A 21052-nucleotide genomic window follows, 5' to 3' on the forward strand; every position below is an offset into this window, starting at 1 on the left:
AAGTGTCTGAAAACATTTACACTAAAGTAAAAGTTTAAAGTAAAGTGTACTTCTTTTTTGCTTTTTTTTACCATGGGTGACATTGGAATGGGTGAGATTTGCTGAGTGTTTTCAGGCACCTAACCACGCTAAATAAACACACTCAAAACACTTGATATGGCTCCCAAAAACTGCATAGCAACGCCCTGACAACCGCCCACAATCACCCAGCTCTCAGATGAGTCCAGGGAAAATGTAAAAAAAGTTGTCTATCTAAAGGTGCAATGGTGTGTTTCTGTCTGTTTGTGTGTAGTGTGTTTACTGCATAAGTGCATGTGCGTGTTTGGATCCTGTGACATGGTTTCTGGGGTGAATATAGAGCTGTAATTTTCTTCTATGCTGCGATAAGGGGTCAACCTGCCTGTGCCTCCGTGAAGAATCAGATATGCTTAAATTGCCTGAATATTAAAAGCGTCTTTTTTGTGCAAGATAAAAAGGTGGGAATGGGAGAATGGAAGATTTTTTTTCCTCTCTAGAATCATGTGCTGGGCCACAGTGAACTTCTTGGCCTATATATCTAAAGCCATTAATTCAGGAGAAATATGACACTGAAAGCATGAATGCAAGTCAGGTCCACATGGATTTTTGTTTTGCTTTTCTGTAGATTTATAGATATTAAAAGATTATATTTGATGGGGTCCAAAAATGGGTTACAGGGCTGTTCCGCTGCTTCTGATGCATAATCGCACATGGTTAGTCAAGTGAAATAAATAGGTCTATCAATTTTTATCAAAATGTTTCCATATCATTCATTGTTTATGTTAAAAGCTGTGTGTCCAATCAAACTCTAAGATATTCACTGGTTATCATAATATGCATGAGAATGCGAACTCACCTGTCACTTGGTAATGTGCATTTACAATTTTTTCAAATAATTTTGTATAAACATTAGCTGCATAATACTGATCGTTACAGATGTTTTTACAAATGCAACCTGTGGTCAGTTATTTGAATTGGGAATTTCTTAATTAACACCACGACAATTTATTTAATTCATGCAATGTTTTCTTTCAGACGGTGTTAGGTTAAATATTTCCACTGGCTTTCCCTTTTTCTGATGTCAAACTATTCCTCATAATTCCTTCATAATTTTTCTGTCGCCCAGTGAGCATCTATTATGCAGAAAGAAACCGTGTCAGAGGAGGATTATGTTTTATCCCCAGGGATGAGTACTCTTTCTCAAGCAAAAATGTGTATTGGAATAAAAATCTGTATAAAAATCAATGACAGCCTCATGCTATTAGAAGATGGATAGTAGGCAAGCATGATTCAATATAATAAAGAACAAGAGCTGTTATACCCCTAAATTATGGTTATTATTAAAAGTGAAATGAGGCAGTCCATCATAAATCGTCACTAACACAGAGACTAATGAGTGATCGGTTGGGCTGGTGAGGAATCTGAGGTTTTGCACAGGGAACACATTTACCTGGATATTTCTCGGCTGAGTTGATCTGAGAGAGTACATCTTATTTATTATTGGCAAAAGAACAATCTGTCACTAAGAAGAGATTTACAAACACTCCAGTCCTCACTGTCTTGAGATATAATAAGAATAGAATTTTTAGATGAATCCGTCTTCTTCTTTTTTTTGTGATGTACTTTTGCAATTTTCTACAAATGTATACTTAAGTTTGCTTATACTGACAAGTATAGAAAAAAGTCTTAGTCTTCTGATCGAGATATAGATAGGGGTCATGAATTGCATTTGTTTTAATATATTATATTATAATGTTTCCCAAGGTGCAGTTATAATGTTAGTATGATTTCTACATCAAAACTGTCATAATTTAGAAATGAAAGGCCATTTTCTATTTTAGCCTCTGATTTGAACGCTGTTTGAAGGGGCGTGTCTGCTGTGAGACTTCAATGATTGGCTAACATCTTGCATATGAAATGATAATATATATATAATAATATGTATTACATGTGGAACTCTCTCAAAAATATTTACTATGTTTTTACTATCACAGCGGTCGAGATAAACAAATAGTGAAAAGTGTTGATGATCTCCTGCTTTCATCAAAATAACAGTGCAAAAATGAAGTAAATAAGATAATTATTGTGCAGTGAAGCGTCATTGATTATAACGGGAGTCCAGAATTCAGTCACTGATAAACTCTGTTTGATTGACAGCTCCAGCGATTATAAAGTTCTTTGATCGCTTTCTCTATATAATTTAATCACAATTTAAACAGATTATTTTCATGCTACTGATAGAAACAATGTGAAGTTGACCGCTTAGTCACTGGTTTGATTTACTGACATAGAGACAAAGAACGTCAGAATGTATATGAATCACAGATCAGGCATTAGAATTAACAAGGTTACTTACATGTTGTGGCATTACTGTCGGGTCCATACCTTACAGTAAAAGTATGTTTGCAAAGCCCGCGCCGAAATTGCGACTGATTTACCAAATAATCCACACTGAAATGTACCAAATAAACAAATAATGCTTTACTGAGACATACACATAGTTGAAAATAAATAAGATCCATGGGAAGGTAATGTTATTTTCAGTCCAGTGATCGTGAACGTTCCAGTGGGCGGGGCCAACAATGTGATGATGTAGAAGTGGGCGTTGATCTGATTCTGCCGAGGCGTGTTTTTTTTTTTTTTTTTTTTTTTTTACACAATTGCATCATAATGTGACAAAATCCGAAACGAGTCATTTTCAGAGATTGATTTCAATAAAAGCAGTTTTTGGACTAACAATGAACCTTTGAGTTCCATGGAGGACACTGAACTTGTTTTATGTTTTATTTTATTTTTTTACATTTGCTATTAACCCACACAGAAACAGAGGAACACTTATTTTTAATTGACAATTGACAATTCTTCCCCTGTCAGCAGACATGCTCCAAATATATTCCAAATAAATAGAACATGTCAAATAACACTACAGTCAAAATTATAATTAAGTAATTTAAGTTTGCATTAATACAGTCAACACATTAAAATAAGGTTATGTTTATATGACAACAATATGCTTAAAACGGAGATGTTTTTCCCTTGAGTTTTTCACGTACAGACGACACAATTGTCAAATCAATCCCCATTCACACGAATCCGTGAAAACAATTAAAATCGCTGTATTCTGCTGCCAGGCCAGTAGATGGCGATGAAACACTATAGATTGAAAATGTAATACGCATGTGCATGATGTCATCATCTTCACAGTTTTGTGTTTTTGTTGTTTACACAGAGACCGTTTTTTAAAAAGTTTGCGTTTTCAGGCACCCAAAACGGCGTTGTCGTGTAAATGAACGGCCAAAACGCATAAAAAGTTTTACGTTTTTAGTTGAAAACGGTGTCGTGTAAACATACCCTAGGTGTATTTCTTTAATGCACAACAAAAAGCTATTAAACAATAAATAAAAGTGTACGTAAGTGTGTTACGAAACATGAAAGCATTTTATTTGAAATATGTGCAGATTTAATGTAATTAAGCACACTTTTTTTCTTTGTTTTACAAGGGTTCTTCTTTATGGTAATGGTTAAGATGGGAAAAGACCACATCTTCAAGCTGTGCTGCTTTTAGAGTGAAAACTGCACTGCAAACCTATAATAATAAAGGCATGAGCATGAAGCCTCCCATACGATAGATGAATTTACTTGCATGGGAAATCTCTTTTTATTTATTTCTTTTTGTGTAGACATGCTCACAGAGCTGATTTTTTAAAGTAGAAACACAGTATGAGTTTACCCAGAAAAAAAAAAAAAGAAAAAAAGATGCAAGCCTTGGTTAACTCGACAGAAAAATAGCAGTATTTTTCATGGCTTCATTTTCATTCATATCCGAAGAAAAAAGAAAAAAAGCAATGAAAATGCAAGTACTGATAGCAGACACAAACCCATTATGAGCCATGGAAGGATGATCATTTTTGGGGAACACAGCTACGGTTTTAAACAAGCTCGAAACCAAGAAATGTAATATCCTGCACCTGCTGCTGACAGAGAGCAATGACTCTCCGTCATATTCTCTGTGAATATTTACTTTTCCTAAGAGTTGAATTTCAAAGCATCCTCACCCACTCGCCTTTCAAGTCACGCATCCGATCCTCAGGTGTTTTAAGACCAATGCAAAAGGGGAATTGTACACAAAATCATACTTGGATTTCTTGACATTTTGAGGGTGTTTCTCCTGGTTTCAATACAATACAATACAATATTTATTAATAAAGCACATTTAAAAACAACTAAGGCTGACCAAAGTGCTGTACAGAACAGAATTATAAAAATAAACCAACCAACAAAGAAACACAAAACAATAGAGACACAACAATCGTACCTAAATCAAGGAGTATTAAAAGCCGAAGAAAATAAAGAAGTCTTTAAAGAAGATTTGAAGGTGGCAACAGAGGGAGCTAATCTAGACTGCTCCAAAGGTTTGGGCCTGCAGTCTCGCCTCGTTTTTCTTCCGTTGGGTTTGTGTTGTCTCTCTGGAGCTCTAGCTGGAGTGGCACTCAGCTGTAGGTAATCTGGTCATGCCCCATTAGGCTTGTGTGGGACAGGTTTAGTGTAATCTGTCACGCCCCGTGGGGTTTGGGAGGTCCTAGCTCAAGTGTAATTTGGGATTATGTCTGTAGCACTGATGTCTTGGGATTCAGGAAAGAATCAACATTTGTGTCACTTTCTGTCTCCGTGACCTTAACCTATGGTGCTTCTGTGCTGTTGGGATTTATATGTTTTACCAGAAATACAAGGAGAAACGGGTCTTGCTACACAGGGAACAACCTGTCACAGTATCTCAGTGTGGAGTTTGATATGAACACAACAGTTGGCGGTAAATCTTCCATTTCTTTTCTCAATAGAGAAATTGATTTTTAAGGATAACACCTACCATGATTGCATAGCTTGTTATTGTGTTTTATTGATGGATTTCCAGTGAAGAACTACACTACCCATAACCCCAAAGAGCGACCGGCCAATCAGAGATGTCGCTGTTACCATGTAAATATAAGTGGTGCCACAAGAGCTCAGAAGTGACCGTCCATCATATAAAGTATTGGATATGATGTAGTCACGTGTGAATCAATCACATGATTTGATTTTGTCATTCAACATGCTTCATGGGAAGTGTGATTCATTCAAAAATATAAGTGTACAGTCTTGCATCTATGTCTTTTCTTTCTTTCTTTCTTTCTTTCTTTCTTTCTTTCTTTCTTTCTTTCTTTCTTTCTTTCTTTCTTTCTTTCTTTCATATGCTTTAGAAAATGTTTCAGAATAATACAATTTAAATGTAAAACATTAACTTTTAAACATGAGAAACAGTTTTAGATGTGTCTTAGTTATATATGATGTTTTATTAACAAAGTTCGGGAGGAGCAGGTTCAGATAATTAACCAAATTATGCACAGCTGGAGATTAATCAGTAATCAACTCAATGACAAAGTATAAATTCACAGCAGACCTATCTCTGTTCATTGAAAGTTTGTCAGCATCCCTCCTCCACCCCATCTCCTCACTTACAGTTCCATCTACACTTACCAACTGGGGGGAGTACTCTGGGTTCGGGCCTAACTCCGAGCTCGGAGCCCTCCCCCCGGACAGCACGCCAAATACGCATAAACTTATTGTACTAATTATATGTAGATGTGAACTCGTGAAATTTATTAAATTGTAAGTAAAAATGAATTACCGTTTTAAGTGCCATGTAAAATTATATATTCATTATATATTATCATTATGTATACTTCATTAAACGGTTATACATTTTTACTTATGTTTTTCACATATGTATCATATGGTAACACAACATACAGTAACAACACTGTGTTTACTGTAAGTTTACTGTGGATTTTTTGTTTTGATACTGTTAAAATCGTTAACTTTTTAAAAAAAATATGGTGCAAAACATTTGTGTATCGCATTAATGAACCAATTTTTCAAATCTCTAATCAGTTTTTATTTGTGTTAACATATAATGTGGGCTATTCTCCCTATGCTGAAAAACTAGCTCATTAAATCACTTTCAATTTTTCAATGTCAGAAAATACATTTGTGCAGGAAAAAAATGTATGGATCCATGAGACTAGTGTAGCTTTCAGCAGACCATCATTTTATCACTTTCACTTTGTCTTTCTCTTTTCTGTGTGCGTGTGTGTGCGTGTGTATGCGTGCGTGTGTGTGTGTGTGTGTGTGTGTGTGTGTGGCCCTGTTACCCATTCTCAGCAATTCCATTATCAGATTGATGTTTTCACACAAGGTGGGTTTAGCTGGCCGCTAATCTTCACACTTCCGGCGGGGCGAGTGAAAGCTCAGCAACTGATAACAAACATTCATGCCACATAGATTTAATTGGCTAATTAGCATAGTGGATGCGGGAGCAGAAGAATCTAGACATCTCAAGTAAGCTTTGTCCCTTGGCATCCTTCTCATCAAATCAAATCCTATTTATCAATTAGCAGTTTTAATGAGTGTCATGTTTCAAAATCAGTGTTTCAAAACTGAATTTGTGTACTTACACTGCCATTTACTTACTAAATGTTTGGAATATTTCAAATTTCTCTATGTTTTGGAATGATGTCTCTTCTGCTCAGAGTCTGCCTTTATTTGATCAAAAATCAAGTAGTATTACATTGCATTGTATTGCAATCCTGTTGCTGTTTTCTATGTGAATATAGTAAAAGGTCATTTATTCCTGTCTTCAAAGCTGTATTTTCAGCATCATCAAAATCAAGACCCGCCCTACATTTGTTCTTCCAGAGCCATTTCACTTGGATCTACATCACAATAGTGAAGAAAAGACAGTCGCAACTTCCGTTTAATGAATGTTTTTTCAGCGTTGCGGTAAGTGAAGCTAAATCATGTCCTTGTGGTGATTATGTGGGAACGAGTGATGTTTGTCCTGAATAAACAGAGGGAAAACAAAGGACACCACAACCCAAGTGTGCTAACTTTTTTATTACTTCCTTGAAACTTGTGCATCAACTTAAGACAGGAAACTGTGTGCACTTCATTTTATTTTCACAATATGGTCAAAATTAGTTTGTATCTGAAAAAATCTTTAAATACATCGTATCCATTTGAAACCATTTACACACAACGTCTCGGCACTGAGTACTAGCAGTCTATTAGAAACCGGGGGCATTGAATATGAAGCACATTAGCAGTCCTCTTCTCTGTATATATGTATATATCACACGTCTGAATCAGTTTTGTCGTTTCTATTCATCTCAAGTAAAAATATCTTTCTTTAAATATGTTTCCTTTACATGATAAAAATAGGATCTGTCCAAAATGTGTGTGTCACATCAACACTACCAGGCATGCTGGACACTTCCCCATCCCGTATGTGTGTGTGTGTGTGTGTGTCACGAGCGCTGGCACAAACGTGTCCTCATGGAGGCCAGGTGAAATGATCCGTCACATGGGGCTCATCCGTGGGGAAGCGCATCGTCCCGTCACGACCACCCCCCCGCATCGAGACAGAGATGCCAATGATTGATTGTGTTGATAAAAATTATTACAAAATGTTGATATTCTTTAATTGTACAAAACACCTTATTATTATTATTTTTTTATAGAAATCTTACACTTGCACAAGTTTACATGTGGATTCTGTTTCTGAAATCACAAAGTACAAACATGTGACATTAAACTGAAGTGTGATTATCGAAAAAAATAAAAAATAATACAGACAAAATATTAATATCAGCTAGGTGTGTTTATAGTTGCTGTGACCATCATAGAGAGAGAGAGAGAGAGAGAAAAGAAACATTCGTAAACCAAACGATAAATGTTTGAATAAATATTTCGCAATTTGTTAAAGGAATTTATCCAAATTTTGGAGAGTTTTTCAAGTGAAGCTCATGAAATGTGATATTTTATTAGCAGGTGATATTACACCTAAAAAAAAAAAACAATCAATACCAATATGTATCATAGCATAAATTAAATGAATCCTATTTTAGGACCATTACTTTTATTTATTATTTGTGATATTATTGTCATAACAGTTAAAACATTTACCTCTTTTTTACTACAATGCAAAAAAAAAAAAAAAAAAAACTCACTACTATAATATATATGTAAAATATATATATTTTGTATTTATCACTCGTTTTACTGCCTTTAATGCTGACTGCATTATATATTCTGTAATGAGAATCACTAATCAGCATAATGTAAATTACAAAAAAAGGGGGTTTGTGTTAAACAACAAAAGAAAAATCAATAGGGTTTCACTTTGCAGATATAATTCAAGTCTTATTTTCTTATGCAATTTTGCTTCTCCAATAGAAGTATCTTATTTTAAGAATGTTTACTTAAGTAGTTAAAACATGACTTTTTTTTATGCAAATCTGAACAGAAATTGCTTAATTGTGCAATACGCTTAATATGTTTACGCAATGGTCCTGAAAAAAGGCCTTTTTAAAATAGATTCTATATTTTTTGTCTTGAGATTTCCGGTTGAAATGCGTTTTGGGCCTGGCGTGTTTTCGTGAGATTCATCATTAGCCTTCGTGACGTTCAGCAGGGGGCCTGAAAATGCCAACGAATGAAAGTGGTGTATTGCCTGTTGCTCTGTCCTGCTTCCATTGCTTGTGTGTGTGTGTGTGTGTGTGAGAAACCTGTTGAATGATTTCAGTGATATTGCTGTGGCGCTCAGCAAACAGTCCTGCGAACCGTTTCCGAGTAGCTCCTAAAAGTAGCACAGGTACCGTATGTATTCAAATCTTCCGTATGTATCAGGACGCGTCTCCTCGTTCTCTCTAAAGGACTCGACTGATCTCTGTGGACAGACAACAGCCAAGAGCATCATCAAAGCTAAAATAATACGAACATAATGAGCAGACAAACCTCCCTCCTCACACTCCTCTATAGCTGTGTGTATTTCCTGCTAAAAGTTACCGCTCAGTCTTTGCTCTGGTGGTGATCTGGAGCCATGAGGGAACTCAAATTTTGCCCAGATTCAAGTTATTTCCACAGGAAATATGTTTCAGTTTCTGCTGTTGTTTGCAATTACTAATTGTTTGAAATGACATTTAAGATCCCTTCCCCGAATAGAAAACCGACGTCCTCCTCCCCGCCCCAGATTTCTCCCCGTCTCCAGGCTCAGGAGAGAGCGAGCTGGTGTCCGTGTTAAGCCATGGTCTCTTTGCCCGGCAGTCTCCGGTCATTGAAGGTGTGCATGTTGATGACTTCATCAGTTTTGACCATGACGGGAGGCTGAGGCTTGTGTTTGAGCCGGCGCTGGCACTTGAGGGAAACCCGCAGCTCGTCCACCATGGCACTGCAGAAGGATCTCTGCGCACACAGAAACACACAGATGACAGGATGTTCCTTCACGTCTAACACACATCGCGGAGAGGTGGAGGACAGCGGGATCAGTGGGGGTCAGTGGGGGTGTGTGGGGTGATGGATAGCAGGGGTGAGCTGGGGAAATGGAGACGCGATGGGATGATTGTGCTGGTGTCCGTGCGGATGCACAACATAACAAAAGCCATTTCTCCGTGGCAGATTTCTTCCTCCTGCCAGGATGCGGCATGATTTATTGATGCATATTATTTTCCTTCAGATTCAAATCCTGTATGGTCGTATGGCCAATTAAACACACACACACACACACACACACACACACACACACACACACACACACACACACACACACACACACACACACACACACACACACTCTTGTACATCTTTATGAGGGCATTCATTGACACAATGCAATCTCTGGCCGCTTACCCTAACCTTACCCATCACAACTAAGTGCCTAACCCGACCCCTGACCCTAAACCGACCCTTAACCTCATTATAACCTGATCCCTAAAACCAAGTCTTGACCCTCAAACGGGCCTTTAAAGGGGTCCCAGAAAGAGAGGACCGGCCAACATGTCCTCACTTTACTCTCTTTGTCCTCACTCCAATGGTCTAAAACTCAAACTGGTCCTCACAAAGATAGTTGTACAAGTACACACACACACACACACACACACTCTCTAACCCGACCCCTAAGTCTACCCATCACACACACACACACACACACACACACACACACACACACACACACACACACACACACACACACACACACACTAACCCAACCCCTAAACCTACCCATCACACACACACACACACACACACACACACACACACACACACACACACACACACACACACACACACACACACACACACTAACCCAACCCCTAAACCTACCCATCACACACACACACACACTAACCCAACCCCTAAACCTACCCATCACACACACACACACACACACACACACACACACACACACACACACACACACACACACACACACACACACACACACACACACACTAACCCAACCCCTAAACCTACCCATCACACACACACACACACACACACACACACACTAACCCAACCCCTAAACCTACCCATCACACACACACTAACCCAACCCCTAAACCTACCCATCTCACACACACACACACACACTAACCCTTAAACCTACCCATCACACACACACACACACACACACACACACACACACACACACACACACACACACAAACACACACTGTAATATAAATGTAATCCCCACAATGTAATATAAATCTGTACGCACACACACACACACACACACGCTGCAGACAAGAAACAAATGGTGGTGTTTTCAGCTGTATAACAGTGAAGCAAGCAAACGTGTGATTGTCATCCTGCAATTCAGCTTGGTAAATTATTAACATTCACATTATTCAAAAGCCTCATCCTTTATAGAGCCTTATGACTTATTCAGATTTGTTTGGAAATGAATAAGAGCAACAATAAGTATAAAATAAACACTAATGCACGAAAAAGTGAAAGTGCAGTTTGTGCGATGAATAATTTCATCTTGCTGCTCACTGGAAGTACTTTGTGCTTTTGTGAACGATCTGACTTCATTTACAGCGTTTGTGAGTGACATGAAGATATGAAATAATAAAGTGCTTTCGATCAGTGTCCTTACCCAATGATCTGCTTTCTTCATATCGACATCCTCCACAATAGCCAATAACAGAACATTAGCAACTAGCTTATTATTGCTGACACACACTTTGATGTTTAAAATTCAGATTCTGGGATCAACATGAGTTATGCTCTGTGTACAGCATCATGTTGTTGATTTTACCACAAGGAATAATATTGACTCTTCCCTCATTTGCACGGATGGAAGTCTATGGGGCAATTGTATCCCACAGGAATAAAAAAAATGAAAATAGCTTAATTTATTCTCAGGAATTTTAAGATAAATCAGATATAATTATATATATATATTTGATACTCCAATTAAAAATAAGTTAAAAGGCTATGAAAGAACAACCTTTAAACACTCAAATTTAACTTTGGATCCAACAACATGCTCAGAAAGTTGTGAATAAGTCAATCACAAATTGGATATAGAACATCAAGACATCAAACAAAAAAGAGGAAACATATACATTACATATGTACATGCTTCCAGTGCGGACAGGGGAGATTTCGGTTACACTTTATTTCGAAGGTCCACTTTAGACATTCTACTAACTAACTAACTAACTCTCATTAGAGTATTAGTAGACTAAGGTTAAGGTTAAGTGTGCCAGAATAAGCTGACATGTACTTGGAAAGTTACTTATAGTCAGTAGAATGTCTGTTGAGGTATTAAAATAAAGTGTTAACAGATATTAAGCAGTTCAAACTACAGTAAGCTGAAAGCAGAGGTGGAGGAATATGAATGTAAAATGTGCAAAAAAAGGAAAACGAGAAGCAGAAACATTATAGTAATCCTTTTATTTAAACATTAATTTATTTGTGTCTTTGTGTATGTGTATGTGTTCTATATTTGAGCATAAACTATCAACATAAAGATGCATTGAACAAATATTCATAAACTCCATAAATAAGCCATGGGCAATTCTACAAAATATTTAGTCGTTTTCATGCAATACTTGTCATATTTACTAAAACAATAAACCATTCTGATGTTGAACCTGTGAACCTTTTTATCAACAATGTAAATTACTTTATCCAGACGTAAATAAATCTGTTTTTGAGTGCCGGTGGTGGAGGCAAAAAAAAAAAAAACACTAAAAAAATCTACATCACATTATGTTAGAACCATTTATACATGTTTATCTAAAGCTATAAGATTGTTGGTCAGACTGTTGGCTCTTTCCTAATCTTACAAAATAGAGGCAATTATAAAATGCAAATTTCTGTGGGAATGTGTTGCTGAGGAGGAAGAGCCAATTCCATGTGATGTTTTTTTCTTCTTCTGCAGAATAGTTAGAAGGAAGAAAACGGAACAAAAGACAGCAGCTCAAGTCTTCTACAAAAATACTTTAATTGCCTCTATCATTTTCACTTGCAAGATATGATACCTGATTTACATGCTCTCAAGCGTGTGTTTGCATTCTATAGCATTGCTATATTGAATTAAAACACTGACAAAATCAGTCATCAGTCTTGGGTTTTCATACGCTCTGGTTGACACCATATGCTTCATAAATCCTAAATGTTCAGACACTTTACAATAAGGTTGTTTTAGTTAACGCTGGTTAATGCATTAACTAACAAACGTTAAATTATGGAAATGCAACTGTTCACTGTTCATGTTAGCTCAAGTCCATTAAATAATATTTTTTATGTTAACGACGTATGATTAAATATTGAAATTAACATCAAGAAAAATGAACTAATGTAGTTGACTAACATTAACAAATGGAACCTTATTGTAAAGTGTACCATGTGTTGGGACCTTTGAACCCAGACTCGCAGCCAACCCAGGGACCCTCAACTACATTTTCTAACATGTCATAACTCTCATTAAGAACATTAACCAACATTATCTACACCAGTGTTTCTCAACCAGTGGGTCGCAAGACCGTTTTGAGAGTGTGTACTTAAAGAAACAACAAAAATGAAATTCTAAATGTTTTTCTGATGCGAGACTTTTATTTTGAAAGACGTGCGTGGAAGCTGTTGACTCTTCTGTCAGACGCAGTTTAAAAAACACTTTGTTCTGATTCAGTATCTGCGGTCAGATGAGATGTCAGGCTATAAGTCAGTGTCATTATTCGAATGTAATTTTTGTAACTTGTTACGGAATAAAAATTATATAAAGCGCAAAAGAAATTACAAGCATGCAATTTCGTTGTTATGTTGTCAGTTAGTCATGAAATTACCAAAAAGTGAATTAGGTAACTAGTACGTTTTGTGTTGTGTTAGCGGGGAAGGATTTGCATGCAGTTCATTCTATTCATCAGGATCATTTTTATTAATGGTTCATCATGTTAGTATTGTGTATTTATTATGGTAACTGTAGTTTTTCAGTTTTATTTTTGGTGACTGCTAGCTCATACAGACAAAAACTAGTTTGGGACTGCTATTTAAGAACCTTACCTTATACTGTTTATGTATCTGTGTTAGTGGTTTTCTTACAATTTATGTGTATGTTAAGTAGGACTTGTTTGTGTGTCAGTCATTTTTTGAGAAATAAAATGGTTACACTTTATTTTACAGTACATACACTTACGTGTACTTACAGCGTACCTAAGAAAGTACTGGTTAATATGAGATTAAGGTTAGGTTTAGGGGTAGATTCAGGGTTTGTACCTAGTTATTACACAGTTATTGTAATAACTATGATAAATACATATTATGCACATGGGGAAAAGTACTGTAAAATAAAGTGCTACCAATAAAATTCCTAAACATTTGGGTCGTGGTTTAATGACCTTGGGAAAATGTGGGTCCCATGGCCAAACCGGTTGAGAACCACTGATTTACACAACATATCACATATTCAAATCGTCAGACATTTCATGAACCATATGTCTTTTTCTTTCTGTGTGTCTCCACAGACATCATTGGCCATTCGGCTTATCATGTCAATGTAATCATTAAACAAGGATCAGGCAGCAAAGTAACGCATTGCCAGAAAAGTTGTGAATGTCAATACGATGGCTTACAGCAAACAAACAAAAAGCACTTATGAGATCGATACAATGAATCCGAGATGAGTATAAAACACACTTCTTCCACTGAAAGTGAATAAACGGAGCTGTGCTTTCTGGGACTCAATACTGAAGCTGGCAGGTTGATGCTGTCATTGTAGTTGAATAAAAACAGCTTAAGACAGTACTAGTTATCCATATTTAGGGTGCACATTTTGAATGCTTCAAACAAACAAAGACCTCTTTAAAAAATAACCCGACTTAGACCATCTCGGTGTCCACTGCGCAGTTTGCTCGGCATGTGCAATGAGAACACAGTGTGGCAGGTTCATTTTATTTTGGTATTCGCAAATTATGAATATTTTTGGCCATTACTGGCTTCCATACTAAAGTAATTCAACTACATGCAACTAAACCCATGTTTGGGTCAAATATGGACAAACCCAACCATTGGTTTACAATTTTAAATTAAATTTTGAACCCAACGGTTGGGTCTGTACAAATTTGACCCAAACATGGGTTGAAACAACCCAGCATTTTAGTGTACTATTGAGTGTACTATTTCCAAACCAACCTCATTGGAACCTTATTGTGCCTGTGGTCACATTTCTGCAAAACGATATTACGTTGCGTCTTGCATGTTTCGTAACACTTTCAAAGTGATGGTAATAGCGTGTTCAAGCATATAAACGTGAAGTTTTATTGCGTTGGTTGTACATATCACAGCAGTTCTGATCTGAACTGTCTGGTGAGTGGCACTAAAAGGTCAATGCTCTATTTAGTTTGTTAATAATGAACCACCTACACTAAACCCCAAACATACCTGATTGTGTTTTTATCTCACATTTGCTTTTGCTGAAGCAACAGTGCAATTTTAGCTGCTCCTACAAGTCTTTGAGCTCTTTTATCATGACTCGTGCTTCACGTCAGAAGTGCACTGCTGTATCAGGTGAGCTACTGAGCAAGTTTACCTCATCAGAAATATGGAGCTGATTATGGGATGGAAACTTCAAAATGTATTAGTTTACAAATCATGCACTATGGCACGGTCAGAGACTAAAGCGTTTTCCGTATTGTGCAAGGAACCGCACAAAAATAAGTCTTAATTAACTGATATTCTGCCCGGTAATCATTATTTGTGTGAAAAGGAATAAAAGATTGGTGTTTTACTGCCTGTAGTGTTCATTCAGCTGGAAACGGCTGTAATTTGTATGTACGTGTTTGGAGTTTTGCAAAAATGTAGGTAGAGGCACATTTTTTTCCAATGGGTAAATTGCTGGTCATTACAGAATAATGACTATTCTAACTAACTTAGTGACTGCAAAACACTATTGTAAAAATAAACATGGACAATTGAATGCTTTCTTTCAGTTACATGAAAAAAAAAAAATGAAGGCTTGGTGGAGAAAGTGGAGAAATTATGACACATATATTATAATTGATTAATAAAATTCAGTCTCACTTTATTTTAGGTGTCTTTAACTGCTGTGTACTAACATGTAAATTAATCATTTGATACAATGCACTTACTCCCGACATACAAGATTTTACATTGTACTTAAAATACCTGCATGTAATTACATCTGTAATAATTTCTATAATTACACTGTTGCAGAGTCGGCGCCAGGGCAGATCTACTGGAGGGGCATTGGGTCATCGGCGGGGGGGCACTGACGTTTGACAAATATTTTGACGCAGTGGCGACATCATAGTCCAACACAGCACAAATGCTATATAAAACTAAACACGTTTATTATTATTATTACAATTACATGGCTTGGTTGAATTCTAATATATAATGCGGTCTGTTATTTCTTGATAACAGCCGCTGCTAAGTATAACGTTAACACACCATTGCCATGAAAAACAGAGCGTTGCTATGGACGCAGGACTCTAACCGTAGAGACGGAACGGATTATTTTCTTTAGCGGAAGCAATACAATAGTTTTTAAATAAATAAACTCCTTTTTAAATCAATATTTTGTGTCAAATTATTGATTTATTTTGTTGGTAGCCATGTAATACAACCGCCTCGCTCTACATGATCCCTTACATATCTTCTTACAGGCAGCCAAAGTACACAAATGCAGATATTACTACACATTAATTGCGCAGATATTAACATAAATAAATACATAATCTCTGTATTACATACATACTACATTACATACATAGTCTCCAATACCATCTCTGCTGTTCTTCTTTGTGCAATTTTTTTTTATTCCCCAAACTACTTCAGAGGACACTAATGTTAACAACTCGCTGGCAGACAGGACAGACCAGCTTTTGATATGAAGCAAAGTCTCATTTGGTAATTTCAAACACCTCAACTTTCAAATTTGGTAATTTTTTAAAGAAATGTAAACAATACCGTTTTGTGGCTCTTGAATGTCGGACAGATCGCTGTAGAGCCTCAGTTAAAGCTGCTCGTGAACCAATCATCTTCTAACGTTAGTTAATTTATATTTATAGCATCAAATAATCATGAATGAATATAAAAAGGAATGTTGTTTTGACCATGGAAAGACTACCCTCCGTTTTTCAAGTTCAAATCCTCATGTTAATCTACTATGATTGGTCAGATCGCCTGTCAAACAAACTGCTGTTTGAATACACCAAACACTGATCCCTAAAACTACCCGTCATTGTAACCTTAACCAATGAAATAAGCTGCAGGGCGGGATTTCTGCTTAACTGGTTTGCGCCCGTGGAATTTTAAAAAAATATTTGTATAGAAAGATTAAAAATACGGGAGAAATTCGGGGAAATATTTAAACGGGATGATAGCGGGATAGTAATGTAAAATACGGGAGAATCCCGGGAAGAACTGGAGGGTTGACAGGTATGGGTAGGAGGGGCATCAATAACCGCTAGGGGGGGCACGGCCCTCGAATGCCCCACCACAGCGCCGACGCTGCACTGTTGAGACTTCCCTTCTACCTTAATTTAGTACATAGTAGTTAAAAACACCGAATATAAAGTGGGGCCTAAAATTCTAATATAAAGTGGGACCTAAAATTCTAATAGGACAGTGCTAATGCAAAGGGAACTAGATACTTGTTTTTGTCCACTCAAGTGGCATTTGGTTATTTTACAGAAGACTCAATAGAGAAAAAGATCAGACTGCATGGATTACACAGTAACTACATCATCAAATGGAATTTCCTGTGAAGTTAATAATAATAGAAAATGACTAGAATTACATAAAATCATTACCAACCAATAACTAAATAAAGAAATATGTACTATCAAGCAAACTTGCACTACAGTCTAGTGAAGGAATAGGCAGCGTTGGTCCTGGAGTGCCGCTGTCCTGCAGAGTTTAGCTTTTTAAAAATACTTACCTGTCTTTAGCCTTAGTAATCCTGAAGACATTGATCAGCTGGTTCAGGTGTGTTTGATTAGAGTTGGAGCTAAACTCTGCAGAACGGCGGCTCTCTAGGACCGATGTTGCCTTTCTCTGGTCTAGTGAGTGAAATCAGAGCTCATGTGTAGAATTTAATTTGCCAATAAATTCTGTAAGAGTCAATATGTACTTAAACATCATATTTGTGATGGGAGAAGGAAAAATAGTGAGAAAACTGGCGTTCATCCATTTCCAAGTAGTTTTTTTTTTTTTTTTCTACCTCATTATGGACTGTACACTTCAAGCATTTACTGGTTCAGTAGATCAAGTATTCAAATGAAGTGGAAAAGGGAAAGAACAACACATCTGTTGAGGTGAGATGACACAAGTAAAGCCCAAGCCCTTCTGTCTTCAGAGACTTACATCAAGAAGGACTGTTTGCTCTCCAGAAACAGGCTCTGTCTGTAAAATATTACCAGTGAAACATACCTCACGCTTTGCTCTCAATACCACAACATTAAAGCTCATTTTAGACAGGATTAATATCGTTTGCATTGATCTGTAACAGACCCTGTCATACTCAGAGGCATCAGTTGGACTCATCTGACTGGCTGTCTTATATCACCCACAATACCCTCGCTGATGAAACACAAAATTGCAAAACCCATTTCTCGTGATAATATGTGATTTGTTATCTCTAAAGGGACGTGCATGATAACCCTAGACTCTTTAAGTATATCCAAACAGATTACAAATGTTCATTGCAGTCCAGAATTGTGAAAGAGTTGCTTTACCTTTTCCAGCTGAGCGTTTTGTTTGGACTTATAGAGAAACTCCCCAACTGCCACAAACACAGAGAGGACGAGTCCCGCAGCCAACACTATGAAAATGCCCCCGATGTTCTGGACGCCCAGCGCACTGGCCTCTTTGTTCTCCTCCTCGGGACAGCCGTTCCCTCGCCACCACTTCTCCTTCATCATGTGCAGCTTCCCTTCTTCCTGAAGCTGCAGGATTGCGATGGTGATCTTATCTCGGTACGGGGACCCTGAAAGGTCAGAAAGGGGAAACTGATTTAATAAACATGCTGAGAATCAGTTCTGCTTAGTATGGAAGCGTGTTTCTGCCACAGAATAAACAATGAAAAAGGTAATTGCGACTTTTTAATCTCACAATGGCGAGTTTACATATCTCAGAATTGTGTGATATAAAGTCAGAATTGTGTGTTATAAAGTCAGAATTGCTTGTTATTAAGTCAGAATTGCATGATATAAAGTCGCAATTGTGTTATGTCAGAATTGCGTGATATAAAGTCACAATTGCATGTCATAAAGTCAAAATTGTAAGACAGAAACTTGCAATTCTGAGGAAAAAAGTCAGTCTTTTTTTCCTTAGAATTGGACTTTATAAACTCACAGTTTATATCTCAATTCTGAGAAAAGATTTCAGAATTGCTAGATTTAAAGTCAGTTATATAAAGTGTCATGAAGTCAGAATTGCTAGAAAAAAGTCAAAATTGTGAGTTTATGTCTCACCATTCTGACTTTATGACACGCAATTGCAACTTTATATCACGCAATTCTGAGAAATATTCTCACGAAATTCTAAAAAAAGTCAGAATTGGGAGATTTAAACTCGCAGTTGTGGGATAAAAAGTCGCAATTATCTTTTAAAATGTTTTATTCTGTGGTGGAAACAAGCTTCCAAGCTTTTAGCATCTGCTAAAATATAAAATATCTGGTGGACAAATGGGTGAAATCTCACAAAATTGTCAAGAACGTGTCATTTTCTTGACATGTTGGGTCATATTTCATCTCATAATCGAAAGAAAGAAGAGTCACACTTTGTATTAGTTGGCCTGAACTACTACATACTAACATTAAATACCTACAAGACTATGGATTCACTATGTAATTACATGTAGTTCTGGAAAATTCCCACATTTACTGCTAATGTTTGGTTTAGGGTTAGGGTTAGGGTTTTAGGGCATAGAGCATGGTTTTAGGGTAAGGCTTGGGTTACGGTTAGGGGTAACTACAAATGTTAATAAAATGCACATACTGTACTTTAAATGTTATTACAGTGCATGTATGCATATAATAAGTATATTGTATAAAATAGTAGTTATCACTTTCCCGCCAGCATTTTATTTTCAAGTTGCCAGCCAGCGCCAACATTTTTGATCATATTCGCAATACTCTCATGACCCCAGAATATTTTTTTGTATGAATGTTAATGTCAATATATCAAAAGAAAGAACAAAACTACTGCTTTAAAACAAGCATACATTTATTTTATTTATTTTTATCTACACTTGAATGTGGGTAAGGTTCAAACAATTAAAAATGACTTGCATGTTGCATGTTATCAAAGACTTTAACCGGATCGGATTCAAACGATGATCAAAACATAATCAACACCCCCAAAACTTCACAGTCATTACCTCTTTGTGGGTTCGACATTTTATTGGTTAACGTTGGGCAGTTTTGACTTATATGCTGTTGTATGTTTGATGATCACGTTAGCTTACTTATGCGTAAACAACTTCTATCTGCTCCTACTTGTTTATGCAGATCTTCTTCATTGTTTTTGGATCTGTACTCTTACAGAAGATGTGTAACAGCGCCCCTACCGTATAACAGTGAAAACATGGATTGCTGGAAAAACGTGTCAATGGCAGGAAAACTTAGTGTCATAAATGACAGAAAATCTCGTCAACGGGAGGGGAAAAAGTTAAGGCTATCTAATATAAAGTGTGACCAAAAGAATAATTATTTTGCTTAAAGTCCCCCTGTAGTCAATAATTCTATCCCTTAAAACTCATCTTTGATCACCAAAATGACACATTTAAATGTTTTTTCCTTGAAAAAAAAATTCTTCATGCCTCAAAATAGCTTGAATGTAACTCTACACCCTTGCCTCGTTTAGTATACGCAGTTGAATATGCAAATGAGCCCCGCCTCCACTCACTCACTCAGCTCAAAGATCCACTCGTTGACGATCACACGTTGATCTGATTGGTTACAAGGTAGTTTGTGACGTCAGAAACACCAGCGATTTCAAAGCGTGTTTTTGAGACTGTCTTTGGTTCACTGCAGTTTTAAGGAGAAAATACTCAGCAATGCTGTCGACTTATGAATTTACACATGGTTTGTCTTAAAGACTATTAAAAACACCACATTGGCATATAAACAACATTAAAAGTTTGATTTTCACCACAGGGGGGACTTTAAAGAAAACAAAGACTATTTTGCGGAGAACCAGATCAGTGAACTTGTTTTACTCATTTCCAAAGAATCAGCTGTTCTTGTTCACAAAACGAACAATTTGTTGAAGAAAATGACTGGCTCAGTGATCCGGTAACAGCGTTTCTCTAGTTAAGCTCACTGGAGGGGAAGATTATAAGTGAATCACAAATGAAATTTCAGTCTGTTGGTGAAATGCATGGCTTCAGACGACCTTGAACACAGCATGCCAGCATGGCCTACCTCATTTTGGAGATGTAAAAAAGACTCAGTTTCAATAATGTTGTGCAAAAAAGAAATATTTGTTAAAATTAACATTGTATTAAGTATACAGTCCCTCATGCTGGAGTTTGTTGTATTGAGAAATGTATACCAAGACTAAAAGCTGATGTAAACATGTTCCATTCATTGCGCTACTACAAGGCTCTGAGAAAAGCTGAGACATTGAAAAAGAAACATGTAGTTTGTCACTTCAGTGGTGCAAGATTATGTTTCTCGCAGTACAA

At 36.9% G+C, this 21052-nt stretch overlaps 1 protein-coding gene across 2 annotated transcripts in view; it reads right to left on the reverse strand.

Annotated features, from left to right (window-relative positions):
- Window positions 1–6941: 6941 nt before the first annotated feature.
- grik2 (glutamate receptor, ionotropic, kainate 2) overlaps window positions 6942–21052 on the reverse strand; it is a 226272-nt gene continuing 212161 nt past the window's right edge. For both annotated transcript variants that reach the window (XM_084385004.1, XM_084385003.1), the window contains 2 exons: window positions 18099–18349; window positions 6942–9294 (listed from right to left, as the gene is read on the reverse strand). In XM_084385004.1, the coding sequence (XP_084241130.1) occupies window positions 9130–9294; window positions 18099–18349 (416 nt within the window). In that variant the 3' untranslated portion in view covers window positions 6942–9129. The remainder of the gene's footprint in view (window positions 9295–18098; window positions 18350–21052) is intronic.

The sequence above is a fragment of the Rutilus rutilus genome (genome assembly GCF_951802725.1).
Source record: "Rutilus rutilus genome assembly, chromosome: 17".
In the NCBI taxonomy this organism is placed as follows: domain Eukaryota; kingdom Metazoa; phylum Chordata; class Actinopteri; order Cypriniformes; family Leuciscidae; genus Rutilus; species Rutilus rutilus.